Source organism: Halichoerus grypus, chromosome 14, assembly GCF_964656455.1.
Source record: "Halichoerus grypus chromosome 14, mHalGry1.hap1.1, whole genome shotgun sequence".
In the NCBI taxonomy this organism is placed as follows: Eukaryota; Metazoa; Chordata; class Mammalia; order Carnivora; family Phocidae; genus Halichoerus; species Halichoerus grypus.
This window is the reverse complement of record NC_135725.1, coordinates 11,863,079-11,886,580: the sequence shown is the minus strand read 5'-3', so window position 1 is coordinate 11,886,580 and position 23,502 is coordinate 11,863,079. Positions and strand designations below refer to the sequence as shown.

Below are 23,502 nucleotides of genomic sequence, written 5' to 3'. Positions count from 1 at the left end.
AAATGGCGGCCTCCCAATCTCTGCCCCGGAGGAGCCGAGAACTCGGGGCCCCGCTCCTCAGTGCACCCCCAGAGAAAAGCAGTCAATCACTCCCATCTCCCCAGTCTCCGGCTGCACTCCGTGCTCACCCGGCCTGTGACCGAGCATTTCTATCTCTGGCACCCGACTCGGTGTGGAGTCTCCAAACCCAGCAGATCCCCGCGGTGCGCTCCCGCGCCACTCCTCCCGGGGTAGGAAGGGGAGTCTCCCCGAATCTGCCGCTTGTTGGGTCCCTGCTGGAAGAGCAGTGGCCCGACGTGGTGGCACAAATTTGTTCTTCTGATGCTCTCCATGGCTTCTTTGTTGAGCAAACCTTACTCCTTGTGAATGATACACACCCTGCCGTTGTCTATATGGGGGATCATGGTGTTGGCGAAAATGCTTGGGTTTGAAAACAACAGATCTGGGGTTGGATCCCGCTGCTGGTGTGCGTTGCTGAGTATCTCTCAGCCTCAGTTTCTTCTGTAAAACGGACATAGTTATAGCTGCAGTTTGTCAAGGAGACTGAGGAGACGGCTCCTGTGGGTGGCAAGAGTCCATGCTCAGTGACAGGTAGTTCGGCTGGTTTCATCTCGGGACAGAGTGTGATGGACGGTGATGGTGGGGTGCTCACACGTGATGCTAACACAGTGGTGGCCGACTGGTCATCAGGCCCCCCAGCTCCCGCACCAGCCATCACTCCCACCCCACCACGCTCCCCACGCTCTCGGAGCACACCGGCCGCAGGTGCAAGAGGTACATCACCTCTTCAGAGCCTGAGTTGGTTCATCTAGCAGTGGGTTATCCCTGCCCGGGCACCATCGGCCTGTGTGCGGGGCTGCTTCACGAGTCCCCAAAATTTTTGCCTTGGGTGCTGTCAGCTTTGATATCCTCTGCGTCCCTCGCTGGCTGCCATCTCCACCATGCCCCATTCATGTTTCAGGGCCTGAAGAACCAGCCCCGGGTGAAGCTGAACATCGTGAGGTGTCCTCCAGTGACCACGGTGTTGATCAGGAGACCGGACCTGCGCTACCAGCTGGGTTTCAGTGTCCAGAACGGAATCGTAAGTCCGGCTCCGCACTTCCTCCCAAAAGTCTTAGACCTCTGGCACAGTGTTTGGTTTTACATTTTATTATTTTTTTTAAAGCCAGGCAGGTCCCCAAATGAATCCAGCAAGGAGAGGGCTGGGTGGGGGAGGGCCGCTCTGCCTCCTCCGTGGGCAGATCCCCTTCGGGCAGAGAATTCTGTGCCTTCCACAGGAGAAGAAAAAGGTGCTAGCCGCAGTCAGGGCCCTGAGTCTCTCGGTGACGGTGCAGGGTGGCACTCCCAGCTGCCAACTTGAGATGGTCTGGGACGTGCCTCCGAGCGCTTCTTCCCCCTCCTGCCCCGGGTATGCAGTGCTGGGGCTGGGCGGGCTCCCCTGTGATTCCAGGCACTGCCCAGGGGGGGCGCCCCCGGGCCTGTGACGCATGAATGGCCTCCGCCTTGCCTTGGTAACCTGAAATAGCACTGTAGGGCTAAAGAGTATTTTCATCACTTGGATGTCTGCCTTGAAACAATACTTCCTTTTTTTCTTCATTGTGGTGAAATACACACAGCGCTAAGTTTACCATGGAAACGATTTTTAAGCGTACAGTTCTGTAGCGTGACGTACATTCATTCACAGAGTGGTATAATCACCACCACTAGCTCTTTCTAGAACTTTTTCTTCGTCCCAAGCCGGAACTCCGTACTCAGTACTATTCCCTTTTGTCCTGGTTTGCCTTGTTCTGGACTTACAGGAGGTCCGGGCTTTGATGATAGTCCCATTCTCTGTCTGTGACCTTCTTGACTTCTAGGTTTTGGATATGCTCTCCCTCTGTTTTGCCTCCGTCTTTCCAGATTGAAGAACCCTATTCTTTTCCCCCTTAAGTTGCAATTAAGAGCGGTAGGTTATTAAAATTTTATTCAGAGTATGTTTCGAGGTTTAGAAATACCATTGGGGTTCCCAGGTGGCATGGAAACATCCAGCCCCTTCATCTGTTCTTCGTACCCCAGTGGCCTTGTCTGGGGAGCCAGGGTTCCTCCTATGGTTTGGGCCAGATGTCTGTTTTTATCTGCTGATTTTCCTTGTTTGCTTTGTTCATATTCAAATAATTTTAGAAGTTCAGATACAAACAGAGGGTTGTTGGACAACAGCGGCAGGTCCCTCAGTTTTGTCTGAAGTGTGGGAAGCGCCCGCGGAGTGTTTGACCCCAGGGCACCCCAAGGGCTGCGGGGTCCCTGAGCTCAGACACAGACAGCCCGTTGTCTTGGGATGCCAAGGTCTTGTCTACGTGGGCTGAAAAGGTACATGATCTGAAGTGAAAAGTCAACTCTGTAAATTCAGGACATATTTTTTGGGGGAAAGTCTGATGCTTTGTGTGAGGTGGGGACAGCCTGGCTCCCAGGGCCGAGCCCAGAGCCCTCCAGCCCCTGGAGAGGTCATCTCCTCTGCGAACCGCGATGCCTGGCCATACAGCGGCGGAAACCAGCCGCGGTGGCCTTTCCGTGAGGAGTGAGTTTGAACGAGGGCTGTGGAGTGAAGGCCGAAAGGAGCCAGCTGGCCACACTTTGGCTCATGTAACTGTGGCCCTGAAAAGCAGGCTTCGAACATGATACAGTTCGATGTTCGAGTCCTAGCGGTGAATGTGGGAAGTGATATTCGCCTGTGTTCCACGGGCTGAGAGCTTGAAACCAAGGCGGCTCGGTGACAGGCCCCAACAGTTCTTTCTCCCACGGCTCAGCTGGGATGACAAGCGGTCAGAACTCAGCGGGCTGTGACGCCCCGTGATGCGCTGAGTGCACGGGCGCGTGGTCCTTTTTGTCGTGGAAAGAAACCAAGAGATTTAAATGCCCCCAAAGTAACCACAGCAGCTTCTTAGGATGAGAGGGCAGGGGCTCCAGGAACGACAGGCCTATCCCCACCCAGCTCCCCGCCACGTGGTGCTGCCCTGAAGGGTAACGTGGTCTTTGCTTCTGACAGATCTGCAGCCTCATGCGAGGGGGGATAGCGGAGAGAGGCGGCGTCCGCGTGGGACACCGGATCATTGAGATCAACGGGCAGAGTGTGGTGGCCACCCCACATGAGAAGATCGTCCACATCCTCTCCAATGCGGTGGGGGAGGTAGGAGTGAGCGGGGCCGGGGGGTGGGGGGGCTGGTGCCCCTGGTGCCCCTGGCCTCACGCTTGTGCAGCCCCACACAGGCCTTCCAGGGAGTGTCCGTTCTGGTCCTCAGCACTGCCCGACAGCCACAACCTCTGCCCCAGCCCGCATTTTTTTTTTTTTTTAAGATTTTTATTTATTTGAGAGAGAGAGAGAGAACACTAGAGGGGGGAGGGCCAGAGGGAGAAGCAGACTCTCCACTGAGCAGGGAGCCCGATGCGGGACTCAATCCCAGGACCCTGGGATGACCTGAGCCGAAGGCAGTTGCTTAACCAACTGAGCCACCCAGGCATCCCCCAGCCTGCATTTAACCCAGTGACCAGCCGTGTCCGAGAGCAGCTCCTGCCAACAGGAGCGAGTCCCCTTCGCATTGGTTGCTCTCCTTCCCCTTTGGACTCTGGGATTCATCCGTGTGGCTTCCCTCGGGCTGCCCAGGTTCTGTCCGGTTTTCCAGTTAGCGTGCTGGGGAGATGGAAGTCTTCGCTTGAATCTCATCAGCAGAGCCCCCTCCAGGGGCAGCTCCCCGGTAGGGGCCTCCTGAGGTCGTGGTGGCTGTTCCTGGGCCCCCTTCCTGGGCCACCCGACCGGTGGGGGGGGTGCGGGGAGGAGACAGGAGGAGTCAAAACCCCCACCACCTCAGCCCGGTGAGAGCAAGAACGTCGCACTGGCTGGGAGAACAAACATTTTAGAGAGAGGCCACCTCGGTCCGGTCCCTGTCGTGGGTGGGGGGGTGGGGGGGGGAGATCTTCAAAGCCCCCCGTGGTTAGAGCCGCTGCCCCCCCCACCCAGGGCCATGGGGGGGGGGCGGCGATGCCCACACAGCCCCCGGCCTGAGGCCCACTGACGCGCCTCCCGCCCCTCAGATCCACATGAAGACGATGCCGGCGGCCATGTACAGACTGCTGACGGCCCAGGAGCAGCCCGTTTACATCTGAGGCCGCGCCCGCCTGGCCGCTTGCATGGAGGCCTGGCCTCACTCGTGGTGTGTTTCTCGTGCTGCATCTGTGTGCCCGCCGAGACCCTTCCCTCTCACGCCCAGCACCGGTTCTCCACGGAAGAGAAGAAGCCGCAGACCTCTTTGCTCGCTCTCTCCAGTTTGCAGGGTTTTTTTCTTCTTTTTTTTTTTTTAACGCCAGGGACGTTTTGTGTGCGCTCGCTTGAGGATGGAGAGCAGCCGCCAGCCCCCGGGTCCCGGCCCAGGCCGGCACCATCCCGAAGGGCCCTCGGGGGTCCCCAGGGGGGCCGTCACTGCTCGAGGGCAGTGAGTCCGGCCGCGGCTCCCGGCGCTCCGTCGGGCCGACAGCAGGCACCAGCTGCGTCTTTAAGGGGTTGCCCTGCCCACCGTGGACCAGGGGCGCCACCCAGCTCCGCCCAGAATTTCTGAGCCAACCTTAGGCCTCTTCTAGAGCTAGTTTTAGTTTCCACATCGTTGTTTTTTTTAACGTGAGCCTTCTCACCCAAGGGTCGACGGGGAGCTGCCTGGGACCAGGGCACCATCTCGTTGCAGAGAGCTCAGCGGTTCCTGGGGCGGCCTCGGCCTCCCTGGTCGTCCCGAGGTTACCAGCCATCAGATAGACACGGCAGGGACTCCGGTCCCCCTTCTCTGCCGCACACCATCACCCTCGCCGCCTCCCACCACCAGTGAGGCACACAGAGCCCCTGGAAAGCCCCCACCGCCACTCCGTGAGGCCCCTTCCCCTGGCCGGTGGGGCCTGCAGGGGCTGCGCGGCCCTATCCTGAGAGAGACGCCCCCTCCGGGGCTGAGGCCTGGCTCTGCTGGCTCGGCCTTGGCTCAGAGAGCACTAGTGGGCTCCCCCGAGCCCCCACTCCTCACCCGCGCGGGGAGTCTGGGAAGGATGGACTGCTCCCCTGGAGGAAGAGCGCCCGGGTGCCCAAGGCAGGACCAGCTTTCTCCTCTGCTCAGGGCTGAGGCAGCACGTGACATTTGAAAGTCCAGCATAGTAGTAAACCACAAAACTAAGGGGACAGGAATGACCTCACACTATGCCTAAGAATCCCCAAGTGTGTTCTAGAAACATCATCTCGCTGCCTCGTGGGTCTGAGAGAGCTTTGAGTGTGCCCATCAGGTGCCTCATTTCGTGGGTTCTGTCTCGGTTCAGTGCAGGTGTTTCCGTGATATTATTCTGAGCCAATTTTCACTTATTCTTGTCCAAAGAGCATTTTGTTTTCATGTAGGTGGGTGTGGGTCGGTTTGATTTTCGTTTTGTTTCGTTCATGACCTCAGCAGAGACAGGGGAAGAGAAACTAATATATTTTGTGATATTAATAGAGTCCCTGTCCTCTGCACCGGGGATATTTATGTTGTGTCTGTGGAAATAGGAATTCAGCGAGCACATGTTGGCTAGTATGTATTTATATGTCAAATGGAGGGATTTCAGGGAGGGAGGAAAGGGAGTATAAGAAAACAGGAACGAAAGACCGAGCGCCGAGCGGGCAGTTCCCCTGGGATTTCTGGACCTCCTGTTTTCTGCTGAAAGGAGAGCTAAATGTTCCAAGGGCGTCAGTAGCTGACCCTTCAGTTTGACGATAGTACAAGCCCTAAGGAAGAGGGGTCACTGCTGCCCGAACATCCTCTCTGGGAAGGGGCTGTCCCCTCTCCGGGGGTGCCGGGGTGGACGGTCCAGGACTCCTGGACTTCCTGAGGATGCTCAGCCCCAACGGCCGGCTCACCACACCTGTGAGCAGCCAGAATCATGGCTCCAGATTCTATTAAGTCCTAAAGAGTCATGCATTGGTCCTTCCTCTGCCAAAAAGAGTGGGTAAAATAGGAACAAAGCATTATTGGTATTTTAGGCATCAGGAGCCTCGGCAAATCATGGGAGGGGCTCAGGCCTGTCTGTCTGCTGCCAGAGCACCTGGACAGAGGCCTGTCCACGATGGGCTGGCAGACGGGGACCCCCCCCCCAGCTCAGCACTGTGCAGCCTCCCCATAATTACAATTAAGTATCTTCACCCAAAGGAGAGAGGAGAGCAAGCATCGATTCTGTTGCTATGGCACAAAAATCTTGGAACATTTGGCAACGTTTGCCAGAGAAGCCAATCTGGTGAGCTCTCCGGGAAGACCAACATATTTTAGCCTAAGAGGAAGGTTCTTTATCCACCGCTCACCTTCTGTCAGTCCAAGCGGCTCCTCACACCCCGATAGCGCATGTTCCTGGAGCTCGGTCCGGGTTTCGCTGACTGGAGTCCGTTCCTTCCCCTGCTCCCATCGGATGGAGGGGCCTCACCCACCTTTGGTTAACCAAGGAGGCGGGGCCTTAAGTGTCAGTAACTCGGTATGGGAAAATCCCGTGGGACGAGGTGGTCGCTTTCTTTCTGGCATCCCAATATATATAGTTACATATGTAAATACCTGAACACCCCCATCTCACGGGGAAGACTACAGACCAGCCTTCCCAAACGGGGCCCAGGCAAAAAGCCACTCTTGCTGCTTGGCTGGGACATGCTGGTGACTCCGCTTTGGGGACAGATTCTCAGATTCGTCTGCCCCTCCTGGTCCAGCCAGGATGCACCAGAACGCACCCTGTCTCTGCCTTCTCACCTGGGAGCATTTCAGGGAGCCACCATCAGCCTTGGGTTCGCGAGAGGAGAAAACCCCCAGAGACCAAGACCCGGCGTCCGCTCCCTCACCAGAGTGGGCCCCTCGGGGCCCCCTGAGCCTGCCGCGGGCCCCCCGCCCCCGAGCCCACCACGGGGCACCGGACGCCAAGCCTCCACGCGCAGGTCTGCTGTCTGGACACTGCCCGTCCACACCGGCCTCAGAGAGTCCCAGAGTAACCTACTACCTCCCCCATCGCTCCCGCCGCCCCCCAGGCCCCCATTCGCACTCCACACCCCCATCTGCACGCTGAGGAAACCCATCCACGAGCCCCTCCTGGGTCCCTCGACCCAGTGGTGTGGCTCTTACCACTGTTTACAACCAAGGGCCACCTCCTTTCAGATATGTTTACTCTCCCACTGACACGGCCACTGGCTGGTTTGAGTTTCACGTCCGTCGGCTCCTTCCCCGGTTCGGGCCAACTAGGGCACACGACCCGATTCTTTGCCCCCCTCCGTCAAGGCAGTGCGTGCATGAGGACCACGTGGGAAGGAAATTTCTTGTACATAGCACAGCCCCTGGAGTATGAACTTGTACTATTGTTCTGTAAAGAGGGTGAAATAGAGCTTATTGTAAAGCTTGGGACAAGTAGAGTATTGTATTTGTAACAATATCGTTCTTTGTATACACAAAACTCAATGATCTCTATATATAAATATAAATTATATAAATAAAATATATACACACGTGAGCCTGGAATGTTGGCGCCACACACCCACTGAATGTACTTCCTCCGGCAGCCTGGTCCCTGGGCCCGGCCGCCCTCCCCTCCTCTGTACCGTTTTGGGGGTTGTGATGTATTCGGTGTGTTCTCTTCCTTTATTTAACTGAACGCTAATGTCTGTAAGAGTTGCTGCAACAATAAATAAGAGCTTCATCTCTTGGCCCCGGCCGAGCGTCCTGTTGTTTCGGGGAAGGGACGGGAGGGGCCCCGGGTGGGGGGAAGATGCGGTCTTTTCCTCCCCCCCGCAGGCCACCTCCTGGCCCTCGTGGAGGGCCTGCTTCTGGCCAGAGCCCAGGCGCGTCCCGTGAAACCCGCTCGACCCTGGTAGTGTCGCCTGTTAGTGCGGACGTCCCAGCAGCCTGGCGAGGCGGGTCCTGGCGGTCCCCTCGCGTCACCAGCACTGGGTGGGAGCGGCGGCAGGTGGGCGGGCTTACTCACTGGCACCTCTCGGCAAGCCCCCCAGAGCTGTGCTGCCGCCCGACGACTGTCCCCTGTGGGTGGGACTGCCCCTGCCCGGGGGTACCTCACACCGTCCCCTCTCCGCTTGATCTCCCCTGCAATTGCAGAACTAGAGCAAAAAGCACTCGCCCGCCGTGCCACACACACAACCTTCATTCTAGTCTTCTGTTATTTCCCCTTACACCACGATCCTCCGTTCCCTAACCACCCCCACCCCCTACCCCCCCACCCCCGCCCCGAGCTCCTTCCTCATCTGCAGAATAGCGTCTATCTCATGGGGACACGGTGAGGGTCGGCTAAGGCATTTGAGGCCTTTACAGCGTGCCCGGCTCCCAGAAGGGCTGGGGAAGGGCTGGCCCTGTGGCATTCAAGCAAGCACGCCGAGCCTCCCGGGCCCGCAGAAGCTGCCTGCGTCTTCACGCACCCCTGCACCACACCATCCGCAGCCACAGCTCTGCAAGGTCCCCATGGTGCTGGCGGTGTCTCTGCTCAGCTCGGGGGGCCCCAGGACCCCTGAAGCCCCAGCTTGGCCTGCAGAGCATTATAAACTGATGCATTTGATTGCCTCCCACAAATGCATATTTTAGTTCCTGGTTAAAAAAAAAAACAACTCTGGACTGTTAATGCATAACTTTTTTGAAAGTTAAAACTATGACTCTCCTACACATCCAGGATGAACACACATCAAAGATGATTAACGCAGTGACGGAACAAGCAATAGCTGGTCCAAAGAGCATTCGGAGGTACCACGCATTTGCAGATATTTAAAAGGAATGTGAGGATAAAACGGCTAGGTGAGCTGTCACTGGCCTGTAGCCTTAAAAGCAGCACTGCATCTATAACCTTCGGGTGACCTTGTCTGCCACACTGCAGTCATCAGTCTGGCTGGCTGGGGGCAGAGGGAAGGCAGCTGGACGGGGCTCCGTGCTGCGCTGTGCGGAAAAGAGCCCCCACGTTCATACCAGCATCCGTCACAAGAGTGGGGGCAGCCCAAGCGTCCACCAGCAGACAGATGAGCAGTCCAAGTAGGACACGCAGAGCTCTAGATACAGGAACAGGATACAGCCTTGAAAAGGAAGCCACCGATGACACGGGCTACAACACGGACGGAGCTCGAAGACGTTACGCCAAGTGACACAAAGCAGTCCCCAAAGGACAAATGCTGTACGACTTCCAGGAGCTAGCTAGAGCGGTCAGATTTGTAGAGACAGAAAGAAGAATGGTGGCTGCCTGGGGCAGGGGAAGGGCGACCAGGGGGCTCTTGTTCCGTGGATATCGGATTTCAGTTTGGGAAGGTGGAGAAAGCTCTGGGGAGGGATGGTGGACCGGGTTGCGCCACAGGGTCAATGTACTTCATGCCGTAGAACTTTAAACTTAAGGATGGTTAAGATGGTCAAATTTTGTTGTGCCTGTTTTGCCATAGTTTTTCTAATTAAAAATAAAGCATGGGGTGGGTTTGGAGGTAGTTTTTTATGTGGGATGGCTGCGAAAGGCTTACTGGGAGGGAATGTGGGAGGTCCCCGTGGATGTCTAGGGGATGAGCGTTTCAAGCTGAAGGGACAGCACACACAAAGGCCCTGAGGCCAGATCTTGCGGGAGTGCTGGAGGCAGCGCTAGGAGGCCAATGTCTCTGGAGCAGAGAAAGGGAGGCAGCAGAGAGCTGGAGATGGAACTCTGCAGGGCAGGGGTGATGGTGGTGGATGTAGGGCGTCGAAAGAACTCTGCTGCTGCATGCAAACACACGCACATGCGCTCAGCTCCCACTCATCGCCTCCTCTGAGCTCCCTTCCAGAAACCACCCTTTTTAATAGCGAACCAACGTGGCAGGAGCTGGGATTTGGCGCCATCTGGTGGCACAACACGAGAAATGCCTAATCCGGACAACCACGGGCATGGCACATGCGGGTAAGTGAACGAGGAATCTTAGCCACCCGTCCCAGCCCCTTCTTTTCCAGACAAGGAATAGGACTCGCTGGAAGCCACACAGTGAGTACTCCGCTAGAGCCTCACTCCCTGGCAGCTGCTGACGGAAGGAGGGGGGGTGGCGTCCTTATCTTCAAACTAGCCAGGCCTGGATCGCCTGGAGACCCTCCTGGCAGCACAGTGACCTCAGCCTGGGCCACCTGCGGAGTCTTTGTGAGAGCTGAGCTGACTGCCGGTTCCCCATCCCTTCTGCTAGGCTGGAGAGCTGAGGGCACCACTGCGAGAGGTGGGATGCACAGCCTCGTTGCCACCTGGCCTGCCTTCCCCCCCACCCACCCACCCTGAGCCCACTACACGTTCTGCTCCCGTTGGTGATCTTACCAGCGGCCTAACTACACCACCGCTCCCTTTCCCCTCCACTACACAGTCTCTGATGGACAAGGGCCAAATTTTTCTCAGCTTTCTAGTCATGGTGGCTTATAATTAGATGAGTCACAGACAGGGGATTCAAAGTACAGCTCTGTATTAGATTAATCATATTCTTGCTGTGCAATCCTGGGCAAGTTAATTAACCAACCTGAGCAACTATTTCTTCAGCGGTCAAATAGGCACAGCTTGTCCCAGTTAAGATGAAAGATTCTGCCCTTGAGGCATCTCACGTGCGCGACAGACGCGGTCGTGGTGTGCAGAGTACAGAACTAGGCCTGGAGGGGGACTGTTAGGGAACTCTTCTCAGAGGGGATGTCTCTGCAGGGTTTTGAAGGTGCTGTAGGAGTTTTCCAGGTGCCATGGCTAGGGGGAACGTTCCATGCAGAGGCATAGGAACCTGGAAGAACGTGACGAGAGGATCCAACAGCACTTGGTACTCCGGAAAAACAGGGTGATAGCCTTCCACCATGTCGACTTAGCTAAAGTCGAACTTAGTTTTTCCAGAATTCGCTTCCCTGTATGATTCCAAATTAGGGTTGTTCACCAGAGAAGTTTAAGTGACATTTGGATGGCAGACACAAACATCGGCCAAAATGTCCTGAAGGTCAGGACTGCGTGCTGTTGTGGCTCACACAGCGTCCTGGACCACAGGTGCCCACTGCTGGCTCGGGCAGAGACCATCCAGCGGCCCCTCCATTTCTCCATCAGCTTCTGGGACCTAGAACAGGTACGTGTGCAGCCGGCTCCGCTGGCAGGCCACCACGTCCCTGGGATGGGAGGTGGTGGGTGACAGACCCAGTGCCACTCTGAGCCCACGGTTTCCGGTCTCTTCTTGCCCACAGCCCCGTGCACATCCGCTTCTCTTTACAACAGCCAGCCCTGCCGACCCAGAGGCGCAGCCCTCCTTGGACTCCTTCACCGGCTCCCACAGCCACATAGGGTCGAATCCCTACAGTAAATGCCATGCATCACTCATAACGACCAAACCCAAACAGAGAAGGAAACGGGAGTGGAGAGGCTCTGTCTGGGGCTGATCAGAGAACGTTCCAGAAGGCCTGCTTCAACTTTGTGCCCCTCCAGGCCCTTCCAGCTGAGAATACACAGCTCCTGGGGGCCGCCCCCACTCCTGAATTTTGTAAGACGGAGTCTGCAGACGTGAGAACGTTTCCAGCTCCACAAGGAGATTGCTCTCATGGAGAGCCGCTGCGGTACAGGAGAAATGAATCCAGCGCCGGGGGATCGTGGAGGGCATGGCCGTGAACTGCCGCCTCCCCATCCCTGGGCACGCCTGCTCCTCACAGCAATCAGCCAGAGCATCCCCATTTTGCTGTCAGGAAAAATGAGGCTCAGGACTCAGGAGGAGACTCAGCCCAAAGACACACAGCTGCGCAATAGTAGAGGGTGTCCCCAATCCCGGGGGTTAGGGACGGAACGTCCACAGCCCCAGCCACATCACAAGAGAAAACCAAAAGGAAAGCAGGGTGCCCTTGTCTGCGAGGGTAGGGTAGCAGAGCAACTGTCTTCCCTACGCCCCCAAACTCACTCCTCGTCTTGTCGCCAGACTGGCTGGAGCTCCTCACCTGCCAGGAACAGGGAAGGATGAGGAAGCTTTGGTTGCTCATGGCCTCCGAGGGCCCTAATGACCTCCCAATGCCATGGGGCTGCAGAGGACACCACACAACTGGCTTTCACCCTGGGGGCCCTGGCGCTGCCCCCTGGACACCCTGGGGGGACAGGTGTGCCCTGGGTGCAGGGTGCCTCTGACCATGTGTGCTGCAGCCAGCTTGCCATCACTCTCGAGGACCCACGGTTCGATTTTCAGAATTTTGTTAAACAGTCATAATTAAAATGAATGAGCTCATTGAAAAAGGCAATAAATAATCAAAACTCAATCACTATTTCCTCACTATATTTCACAATGAATCCATGCTCTTCTGCTTTCCCATCACCCGTACGATGGAAACACCAGTTACTATGCAGGAGCCCCTCTCTTCCCAACGGATCTCTGTAATGTCACACCGAGAGCTGGCCATCAGCCACGGTGGGAGCATTTTCACACCAGATAGAAGCAAACTCGACTTATCGTTTTGTCGATGGTCCAGAGGTAAGAAAGTGGTGGAGAAAATGCGAATACAAATTAAACTGGAATTTTCGTGTCTGTAGCCACCAAGCAGTGACTCACATGGAAACAGAAGGAGTCTTTCCACATCCAACCAACCATTCACCAATTCAACCAAGTCGTCCCTCACCTCTTCGGTGAACGGGGACATTCTGACCCACACGTCATTTCGCTTTTGCCTTACTCGTCAACATAAACAAAAACAGCTGACACTCATGTCAGAGCTACACTCGTAGGTCAGTGATGTGAGTGGCGTGTTTGCGGACTCGGGCAGTAACCAGGCATGGATCTGTGGTCTGGTTTGTTACACTACTCTTGGTGCTAGAATGATAAAAACTGGTGAGACGGAGTGTTTGAGAAATACCAAGTCCCATTGCAGTTATAGGGATATGGCATTAAAGATTGTTGCTGTTATTAAGTTATTATCTGTACGTCGTGTGCTACACATCCTTTATGCAAGTGGATTTATAATATATTTGGGGGGCAGGGGGGATGCATTCTTCCCCCAGGGAGCTGGCTGTTAACCCCTTCCCAGCACGCCCGCTCTAGGCCAGCTCTTCAGTTGGTTTGGGCCATCCCCAAGCTGACTTGTGGAGAGCAGGTCTGCAAATCTTTACTTAAAAACGAAATACTGTTCTCATGGCCCATTTGGGAGCAAGCAGGTCAACGTGTCGAGTCTCGTTGGGTATTTGTGACGGCACCAGGAGGCTCGGGGAGGGGAGGGATGCATGCCGGGTAACATCTGAGGGTCCCCTCGAGGCGTTGGACTCGGGGGGGAGGGGGCTCAGAGCAGACTTCTGCCCAGCTCCCAGCTCCCCGAAGTCTGCAACTGCAGGACGGGACACGGTTCACCGTCACCAGTGCAAACCAACCTTCTTATCCATCTCCCTCCCTCCCGTCTTCACTGGAAATCCTCCCGTTTGTCCCAGGAGCGTCACTTACAAACGAAACACTCCCCACTCACCAGGGTTCGAGGCACGCCAGCCAGGCCCCCTAACCGTCCTCGTGAGACATTCCTCGAGCGCCCCGAAGAGCTCGTATCCTGTCGCTGCGCAGCAATATCACAAAGCGGACCCCCCTTCGTTTTACCGGTAAAGACACTCCTGGCCAGATTGGTGGGGAGCCCTGGAGCCCTGGCCAGTGAGAGCTACTGCATAGGATGGAAGGTTCTGGAACTCGGGATGGAGTCCATGGAGCCCCTCTCCCACCTGCAGGCCCCAGCCTGATATCTTCTCTCCACCAAATCTGTTTTTTTTATGCAAGTCACTTGAGCCAGGCAGTAAAATGGGAAAGGTTTATTCCAGCCCCCATCCTCACCAAGGGAACACCAACGGACTAGCTTCTTTTTCACCAAAGAGAAATTTGGATAACGTAGGCCCCGAACAATCTATGGATTTATGGGGAGTGAAACTTACTTAAAAACGATTAATTAAACTGGAATTTTCGTTCTGAGAGTGCCGTCTGGGGTACGGGCGGTGCCCTGGACGTTCCATAGCGCTTGCAGGTCTCATTCCAGTTGGGGAACGGTGGGCATTGGCCATTCCTGCTGGAGGGCTCTGGGTATCAGTATCCACCTTCCACTGAGAAGCCGCCTCCAGGGCTGACGTCACCACCTCCCCAGGGGGAGCTGTGCTTGGGGCTCACCTGGTGTCCAAAGCTGTGGAGTCCCAGCCCAGCAAACACACCACCTCCTGGCCAGATTGGTGGGGAGCCCCGCATGTGGCAGGACTTCGCCCCGAGGACCAGCCGCTGATTCCCGCTCAGGGCCGCCTTGCGCTTGCCGGGCTCCGTAGCGCCTTCCCTCCCCTGCAGGAGCACGCGGTCAGCGGTGTGGCCGGCACGTACGCAGGCCCCCGGGCCACCAAGCAGGACGCACAGCCACGGCCACGTGCGTGTGCCGTGTGACGCGGCCGCAGAGCGGGCAGGGCGTGGGCTGGGCTTCCCTCGCCGCCTGGATCCCAGCAGCACGGAGGCCTCGGCTAACCTCCTGCATCGGGCTGTGCGTCCGCGCCCTCACCGGGACGGCGGAGACGCTAACTGAGCTCACCTGGGAGGCCGGCTGCAAAGAGGAGGGGAGATGAGGCCGAGAGGTACTTAGACCGGCTCCCGGCGGGGGGTGCTCCGTGGGTGTGAGCCGTGCTGATCCTAGGAGAGTCTCGGGGACGGACATCCGAGTCCGGTGGCCCCGGAGGAATACCTCGAAGAGCCCTGCTTGAGGGGGGGCCAGGTGTCCCCGTGGTGCCAGCCCCGGCCCATCTGTGATAGTCTGCAGCCACCTGCTGGGCCATATGGGAACAGAAGAGCTCACTCACTCAACTCGGGATCCTGCTCCTCCAGGGAAATGCGTCTGAGGGCCGGCGCGGCGTAGATTCACTCCCCATAAATCCATAGATTGTTCGGGGCCTACGTTATCCAAATTTCTCTTTGGTGAAAAAGAAGCTAGTCCGTTGGTGTTCCCTTGGTGAGGATGGGGGCTGGAATAAACCTTTCCCATTTTACTGCCTGGCTCAAGTGACTTGCATAAAAAAAACAGATTTGGTGGAGAGAAGATATCAGGCTGGGGCCTGCAGGTGGGAGAGGGGCTCCATGGACTCCATCCCGAGTTCCAGAACCTTCCATCCTATGCAGTAGCTCTCACTGGCCAGGGCTCCAGGGCTCCCCACCAATCTGGCCAGGAGGTGGTGTGTTTGCTGGGCTGGGACTCCACAGCTTTGGACACCAGGTGAGCCCCAAGCACAGCTCCCCCTGGGGAGGTGGTGACGTCAGCCCTGGAGGCGGCTTCTCAGTGGAAGGTGGATACTGATACCCAGAGCCCTCCAGCAGGAATGGCCAATGCCCACCGTTCCCCAACTGGAATGAGACCTGCAAGCGCTATGGAACGTCCAGGGCACCGCCCGTACCCCAGACGGCACTCTCAGGCACCCTCAGAGGGCTGAGAACCAGTGACCCCATCCATCCCCCCTTTTCTCAGAGTCCTTGCTTCCGGGACCCACTGGCCACCCCCAGTCTCTGAGCCACAAAGACAGTGATGTTGTTCCTGAAAACAAACCAACCAACAAATAAATCACATGGAAATGGAATTCTTAAAAATGAACTCTTAACTTTAAATGAAGTGAGAGAATTTACAATTGCAAGAAGTCTAGCCGTCTAACGCCTTTTACTGAACAATGGCAAATCTGATGATCTTTAGAGTAAATGGAACGTTGGGGTTCTTTATTTAGATTACAGTGATTCAGTCAGCAAGCATTTGCTTAGTATTTAGACTGTGCCAGGAGCTGGGGAGACCGCAGTGAACAAAAGAAAACCTCTGCCCTCCTGCAATTTATATTCTAATGGCAGAGACAAAAACCAAGCAAGTTAAATAAATAAAAATATATAGTTACGTTATGTTGTGTGCTAGGGATAAATATTAAGCAATGGAAGGACAGGAGTGCTAGAGGATTGCAGTTTGGGAGAGGGTGGCCAGAAAAGGCCTCCCTGAGAGGGGAACAGGTGAATGGGCAAAACTCAGAGTCTTCAGAAAGCAATCCAGGCAAGGAGATGGCAGGTGCAAAGGCCCTGGAGCATGTTCAGAAACAGTGAGGCAGCCAGAGCAAAGGGTGGGAGGAAGGGAGAGGGTAAGACCACCAAGTCAGAAATAATCCTAGGGTAGGTATGTGTGGCCCTGTACGCGACTCAAAGGATTCTGGCTTTTATTCTGAGCCAGATGGGGGTCATTGAAGGGTTTTGAGCAGATGAGGAAATTGATCCGAATTATATTTTAATCAGATTGCTCTGGCTGCTGCCAAATACATATCTTTGACTCTTACCTCTCCCTTTCTCCCATATCCAGTTAGCCCAAAAGTTCTGCCAGTCCTGCCTCCAGAGTACTTAATCCTCCAAATCGGGTTCTTCAGGCCACCCTTCTCAATCATGTTAGCCCTTATTTAAAATCAATGTGTAATCTTTATAGATAAGCAATTTTTCTGATTACAAAAGTAATGTATATTCCTGTGAAATTTTTCAAAAATTTTAAAAGGTAGAAAAAGGAAAATGTCAATCACACATAATCTCAGTACCTAGAGAGAAACGTGAACATTTTACTATGTTTCCATTCGGCCTGTGCATTAGGTGCTCTGCTATATTTCCTAGATCTGTTTTTTTTTTTTACTTCACATTATATTGTAAACTATTCCCCCATGTCATTAAGAATTTCTTTGAAAACCTTTTTTTACTGGCTACACATTATTCTATCACATACACCACTAAAAAATTCTAATGCAAGAAAATGTAACAAGTCCGCTTGCTGGATATTAGGCTACTTTCAATTTTTTCTTGCTGTTTCTCGATTGTACTGCAATCATTATCTTTGTTCTTAAATCCTCCTCTGCTAGTATTCGCAATAACATCTCAACGGGAGTCCATATTTCCAGCTTTTTCCACACCAACCCATGCTGGATGGGGCCTGCGGGCTCTTTCCAGGGCTCCCGTCAAATCTGATCGCCTCAGCCTGGAATTCCAGGGTCTCTGCAAGCCTGCTTATAACTCTCATCCGGCCTCAGCTCCTGCAACTCCTCCCTGCTTCTGGAACCAACTGTCCTCCAAACACAGCTTCTGCCTCTAGTAGGACGTCGTCCTTCGCCTGTAACCCCCGGCCACCCGGTTCCTGCCTGTGGAAATCCCCTGGGGTCCTCCGCATCCCTGCCCCGTGTGACGGGGCTCACTGCCCTGTTACACCTCCAGCACTTTTTACAACATGTAGCCCAGAATGCCCTAATGTGTCTTTTAGCTGCTTCTCTGCCCTGCCATCCTGGGAGTGCCATGTGTGGGTGGGCACTGTGTCTGTCCTGCTCACCTCTGTACCCATTATGCCCCGCACAGTGCCTGGCCCGTGGCCTGCAGCACACGGTGCATTCACAGAATGGTCACCCATTGGCTCGAAGCTTGCAAAAGTGGCAGGAACTTCGTTGTTAGGTCGGTGGCATCACGTCCTGCACATGAGCTGTGGCTTCAGGAGCCACATCTGCATCTGACCACGTCTCATGACTTCTACTGCGTCCTCCTTAGAACAAGCCACCCCCGTCACCACGGCATGGATGATTGCAGCAGCCTCCTGTCCCCTGTGTTCTCTCTTCCTCCCCCTCCACCCAGCAGCCAGAGTGAACCCCTTAGCATTGCAAAAATCACATGAATCCCCCGGCTCAGCTCCTCTTAAATGGGTCCCACCCCACATAGTCTAAAGCCAAGGACCCTGCCCACCTCTCGATCTCTTTTGCCATCAGTCATTCCCATGGTTTCTCCATCCCGACCAGACTACTTCACAAACACACACCAAGATCACCCCTGCCCCAGGGCCTTTGCCCTTGCTGTGCCCTCTCCCAGTGGCCACATGGCTCATCTCCTCTCAGTCAGGTCTCTGCTGAAATGTCACCTCAGCCAAGAGGATTTCTCGGAGCACATCCTCTGAGACGATGCAGCAGGGTCTAATCTGTTCGCCCTGTCTGGGGCAGCAACACCTGTCACCCCTATCCTTTCATTGTGATTTATTTCTCTCCATAGTCCTTATTACCATCGCTATTATTTTAGTCCTCTCTTTCCGTATTATCTGGCTCCTTGCACTCAAACATAAGCTCCATGAGCACAAGGACGTCATGTGTTTTGTTCACTGCTCTGTCCCCAGCTCCCGGAACTGCACCCAACATTTGGTTGTCGCTTGATAAATATTTGCCAAGTGAGCACGTTAATGGATGCATAACGAAAGTGACCTCTTCTCTCTATCCCACAGGATGAGGAGGGGCTCAGATCTCCAGAAAGAGCTAGGAGTGGATTCTGGGGGGTGACCTCAGTCTAGGCAAAACCCCTGTGACAAGTCCCGTGGCAGAGCTAAATTCTGAAGTCTCCCTATACACACGATGGCAGTGTGGTGGTTTTTTAATTTTATTTTATTTTAAAGATTTTTTTTTATTTATTTGACAGAGAGAGACACAGCGAGAGAGGGAACACAAGCAGGGGGAGTGGGAGAGGGAGAAGCAGGCTCCCCGCGGAGCAGGGAGCCCGATGCGGGGCTCGATTCCAGGACCCCGGGATCATGACCCGAGCCGAAGGCAGACGCCCAAGGACTGAGCCACCCAGGCACCCCGGCAGTGTGGTGGTTTTAAAAATACGTCCACACCGGGACGCCTGGGTGGCTCAGTCGTTAAGCGTCTGCCTTCGGCTCGGGTCATGATCCCGGGGTCCTGGGATCGAGCCCCGCATCGGGCTCCCTGCTCCGCGGGGAGTCTGCTTCTCCCTCTCCCACTCCCCCTGCTTGTGTTCCTGCTCTAGCTGTCTCTCTCTCTCTCTGTCAAATAAATAAAATAAAATCTTTAAAAAAAAAAAAATACATCCACACCTTTTTGGATACATCTCCCTTCAAAAGGTGCAGCTTAATTCCCCTCTGGAGAGTGTGGGCTGGACTCACGGGCTCGCTTCTAACAAACAGAAATGGTGGAATGTCACTTCCAAGGTATGATAGAAGAAGCCTACGGCTTCCCTCTGAGGGGTCCCGCGAGTTTTTCTCTGTCTCTCAGAGCACACACACTGGGGGAAGCCGGCTGCCATGACGTGAGCATCCCCAGGGAGAGGTCTACACCGTAAGGAACTAAAGTCTCCAGCCAATAGCCAGTGATGAACGGAAGCCTGTCCACAGCCAAGTGAGTGAGTCTGGAAGCAGATCCTGCAGTCCCACTTGAGTCTTTGGCCGGCAGCCGCCTCATGACTGACCCGAAGCCAGAACCATCCAGCCAAGCTGCTCCCAGATTCCTGCCTCTCAGCGCATGTGATGTCATAAATATTTATTGTTTGAGGATCATTTGTTACACAGCAACAGATGACTGATACAGTTAGTGTGCTTTGTCCAATTCCCTGCAGTAAGTAACCCTGCACCACCGGCGCTTGCCTTTCCAGGTGGCTTCCTGTAATACAAGTTCCTGAACTTGCTGCTTGAGGGAGAAGGAGGGAGGAGCACGCCGCCAGTCCTCTCTGGGTGCCAACAATGTGGAGGGTGTAGTGAAAAGGACATAGCCTGCCAGGTTGGACTCGGCTAGATTTAATCTCGCCAAGTCCAAGTGTGATCTGCAGCAAGTGCTTTAACTTTCCAGAAACTCCCTTTAATCCTTTATAAAATGGTAATAGTAAAGCAATCAGGCATGTGGTAAAGATGATGGAGATACATTCTGCCAGGCGCTAAGCACAAGCTATGCACACCATTACCGTTCGTTCTCTCTGCCATTCTTTTTTCTTGCTACTCATGTGTCAAGGTCTTTGCTGATGATTAACTCATCTCAAAATGTCAACCACAAAAATCATGTGTAAATCCTAAGTCTTATTTTTATTTATTTATTTACTTATCTATTTATTTTTAGAGAGGAAGGTGGGGGGAGGGGCAGAGGAAGAGAGAGAGAATCTTAAGCAGGCTCCACACCCAGTGCTGAACCCGACGTGGAGCTCAGTCTCACAACCCTGAGATCATGACTTGAGCCCAAATCAAGAGCCAGAGACTGAGTCACCCAGGCACCCCTCAAGCCTTATTTTTAAACAGAGGTGGATTTACTGTGAAGCTAGTGAAATTCAAGTACGATGGCCCCTCACTTACATGGGCCCCTTTCACAGCCTTGTACATAGTTTCATATTCATAATTTTGTATTCTTTTTCCTCAAGAGGGGTCCCTAATCACAAGGAAAACATATCATACTCTATAGAATGCAAGGAAAGTAGTAAATAAGAAAAATCATTGCACTACCTACATTTGTCAATAAAAATAAAATAACAAAATGAATTCAATTTCCAGCTCAAAACACTTTAAAAAGAACAACAAATAATAAAGATAAAAGCAGAAATTAATGAGAATAGAGAAACAGTAAATCAACAAATAAAATCTTGTTTTTTTAAAAAGTTAAAAAACCAAAGAAATCATTTGCTACCTTGGTCAAGATAAATAGGAGAGAACACAAATATACAAAATAAAGGATGTCAAGGAGGAAATAACCACTGCAACAGAAGAAAAGTTTACAATTATAAGAGACAACTTCACAAAATGACTTTGCAAATAGGGGCGCCTGGGTGGCTCAGTCGGTTAAGCATCGGCCTTCAGCTCAGGTCATAATCCCAGGGTCCTGGGATCGAGCCCCACATTGGGCTCCCTGCTCAGCGGGAAGCCTACTTCTCCCTCCCTTCCCCGCTCATGCTCTCTCTTGCTATCTCTCTCTCCCTCTCTCAAATAAATAAATAAAATTAAAAAAAAAAAAAAAGACTTCTTTGCAAATGAATCTGAAAAACTATGTGAAATGGATGATTTCCCAGGAAAATTAAAATTACCCAAATTGACCACCATTAGAGTTAGAAAATTTAAATAGACCAATTCCATTGAAGAAATGGAGAAATTTAGTAAGGAACTAGACTACACAAAAGCTTCAGACTTTCCACAGGAAAGTCTACCACACCTTTAAAGACCAGATAATCCAATGCTCTTAAAATATTCAACAGCACTGAAAAGGAAGGAAAACTTTTAAATTTGTTTTATGAAGCAAATATAATACTGATAGCTAAAGCAGAAGCAGTATAGAGAAATATATATAGACCAGTATCATCCATAAATATCCCTGCAAAATTTCTAAATAAAATATTAGCAACAGTGAGTCTAACATAACATTAAGAAAATAATACATCATGAATAAGTGGGATTTGTTCAAGTATGCACTGTTGATTCACTATTACAAATCCATTAAAACCATAGTGCACATTAATAAATCTCAGTCCAAAAAATCATGATTAGCTCCACAAATCCTGAGAAAAATTCAGTACCTCTTCACAGAAGGAAATAAAAAGAAGAATACACTCAAAAACTTAGAGACTGTGGTATACTTTCTTAACATGATGGAATATATATAATTTCATCCTAAAGCTAGTATCTTATTTAATAAGAAAACATTGGAGGCATTTCCTCTAAGGTGGGGAACAAAGCAAGGATGTCCACTAATCTCCACTACCCTTTGACACTGTACTAGAGATATTAGCCAGTGCAATTAGACAAGGGAAATCAAGTCGAGCCATAAGAACTAGTAAATTGTGGAGGTTATTGTGAAGATCAACTGAACTAAGTTAATTCGACAGCTCTGGAAGGACTCCCAATAAATGTTACCCATTAGTACCATTTTCAACTGATACATTGGTGTTAATGCTACAATTGCTTAAGAGTTCCCGTGGCTTGTCTCCTTTACCTTCTCAGAGTTCCAGGCTGTGGCAGTCCAGGGAAGAATAAACTGTCTGTGATGACGGAAGGCAGAAGACATAGGTCAAGTTCTTCCATTTTGACATCTGCAGGTTGTGTGATCTTCAGCAAGTGAATTAACCTCTCTGGATGATGGGCTCCTCTTCTATAAGATGAAGAGGAAGCCTCTGTCCTTGACATCTCTGATATTGTGGTTTATGACTTATTATCGAAAACCCACTTACCTCCACCAAGCAGATACAGAAGCAGTGGGAGAAACAGCTCCTACCAAAAGCAAAAATAATTCCAGCAACTCTCCTTGCTTGGATCCTTTCCTGCCTGATATGTGCCCCCACTCCCACCATGAAATGCTCCATTGGATCCTTTCGAATTCATGCTCACTATCTAAAGACACTGGAAAGTCTCCATACACCTGGGACATACGGCCACTTTTCGAGAGAGAGGAACCATGAATTAACCCAAAATTTTGGCCCTAGCTCCTTTGTTAGGGCAAAACACAAAAGATCTTTCCAGCTATTGGAATGAAAAGAAGATTCCTGCCAGACAGTGACATGCCTGAGGCCAAGGACAGAGTGTGGCAAGAGGTTCTTGCTCAGAAGAGAAGGTACTCATCAGATTCTGACAGACTCTTTCTTTGGCCGAACTTGAATTGGCTCCTCTGAGTCCTCTTTCTGACCAAGCTCCAACCTCGAGCTCTGTCCTTGGCCTGCTCAGTCTGGTTTTAACAGAAATCCTGCAGGCCCAGTTGAACAAAAATCCCCCCCATGCTTGGTATCTGATCACCTTGGCCTGCCTCCAGAAGAGTCCTAATTGAGTTGGTCTAGCAAGCATCCCCCAGCCCTGACGTCTCCTCTTGTCATCTTCCATCCACTGACCCCACCCTGCACTTGTGCTTGTAATCAGAGTTGAGCCTGATCTCTCTCCCCTACGGCAAAACACCACGGCAGCTCCTAAGTAAATAGTCTTCCTTACCAACCTTATCAGGTGTCATGAATTTTTCTTTAACGATTTCCAAGATTGTGACCACCTGCTGCCACCAGCCCAGGTCTGCCGAGCTTCACCCTGAGGCATCCCTGCCGGGACCTGTTTCACAATCCAGGATGAAGGATCCCTTCAAACCATCCTGATAAATCAGGCCCAGGACCTTTGGTCTTCCAAGTTGACCCAAAGAGAGTCCAGATCCTCCTGCCCCTTGGGCCCAGGGAGCAGCTCAGCTGCAGCCAAGAGAAATGTCACTTTGCATTTATTATTCTTAGACTTTTTTGGCCTTGACCCCCTCTCCCCACTCAGCTGCCTTTCCCCTGCACCTGGCCTGCTGCCTACACTCCGTAACTCAGTCAACACCTGCTGAATGAGGGCGAGGATGAAGGCTCCTGCGGACAGAGAGAAACAGAAGAAACATGGTGCCCTTTGGCCCCAGACTCGGCTTCCCTTGCAGCAGCTCCAAGGAGAAAAACCACATAAACAAAGATGCTCTTGTCCAGGCCCCTCCCTCACTCCCTTCGTTGTTTTCTGCATCTGCCTGTTGGGCCGGGACGAGGCGGGCGGGGGGAGCTCCTTTGTTCTGTTTCCCCAATTGCTGGGTGGAAACCAGAGCTACATCTTTCCTCTGCCAGTTCTCCCTCACCCTGAGGGACTTGCCAAAGCACTTGTCTGTGAGGGCCACCTCCACTCTCGGGCCTCCTCAGAGACACGTAGGTGCAGAGGGAAGGGTGTCTGCCTGTCTTCCCACTCCCGGCCTTCTTCAGTGTCCCCGGGACCCAGACCACAGAACAGACTC

The 23,502-nt window shown here is 53.0% G+C and overlaps 1 protein-coding gene across 3 annotated transcripts in view; it reads left to right on the top strand.

The window, feature by feature from the left end:
* The window catches only part of APBA1 (amyloid beta precursor protein binding family A member 1), a 197,884-nt gene extending 190,179 nt beyond the window's left edge, over positions 1–7,705 (top strand). For all 3 annotated transcript variants that reach the window (XM_036117893.2, XM_036117892.2, XM_036117891.2), the window contains 3 exons: positions 962–1,081; positions 3,023–3,163; positions 4,066–7,705. In XM_036117893.2, the coding sequence (XP_035973786.1) occupies positions 962–1,081; positions 3,023–3,163; positions 4,066–4,137 (333 nt within the window). In that variant the 3' untranslated portion in view covers positions 4,138–7,705. The remainder of the gene's footprint in view (positions 1–961; positions 1,082–3,022; positions 3,164–4,065) is intronic.
* Positions 7,706–23,502: the final 15,797 nt, after the last annotated feature.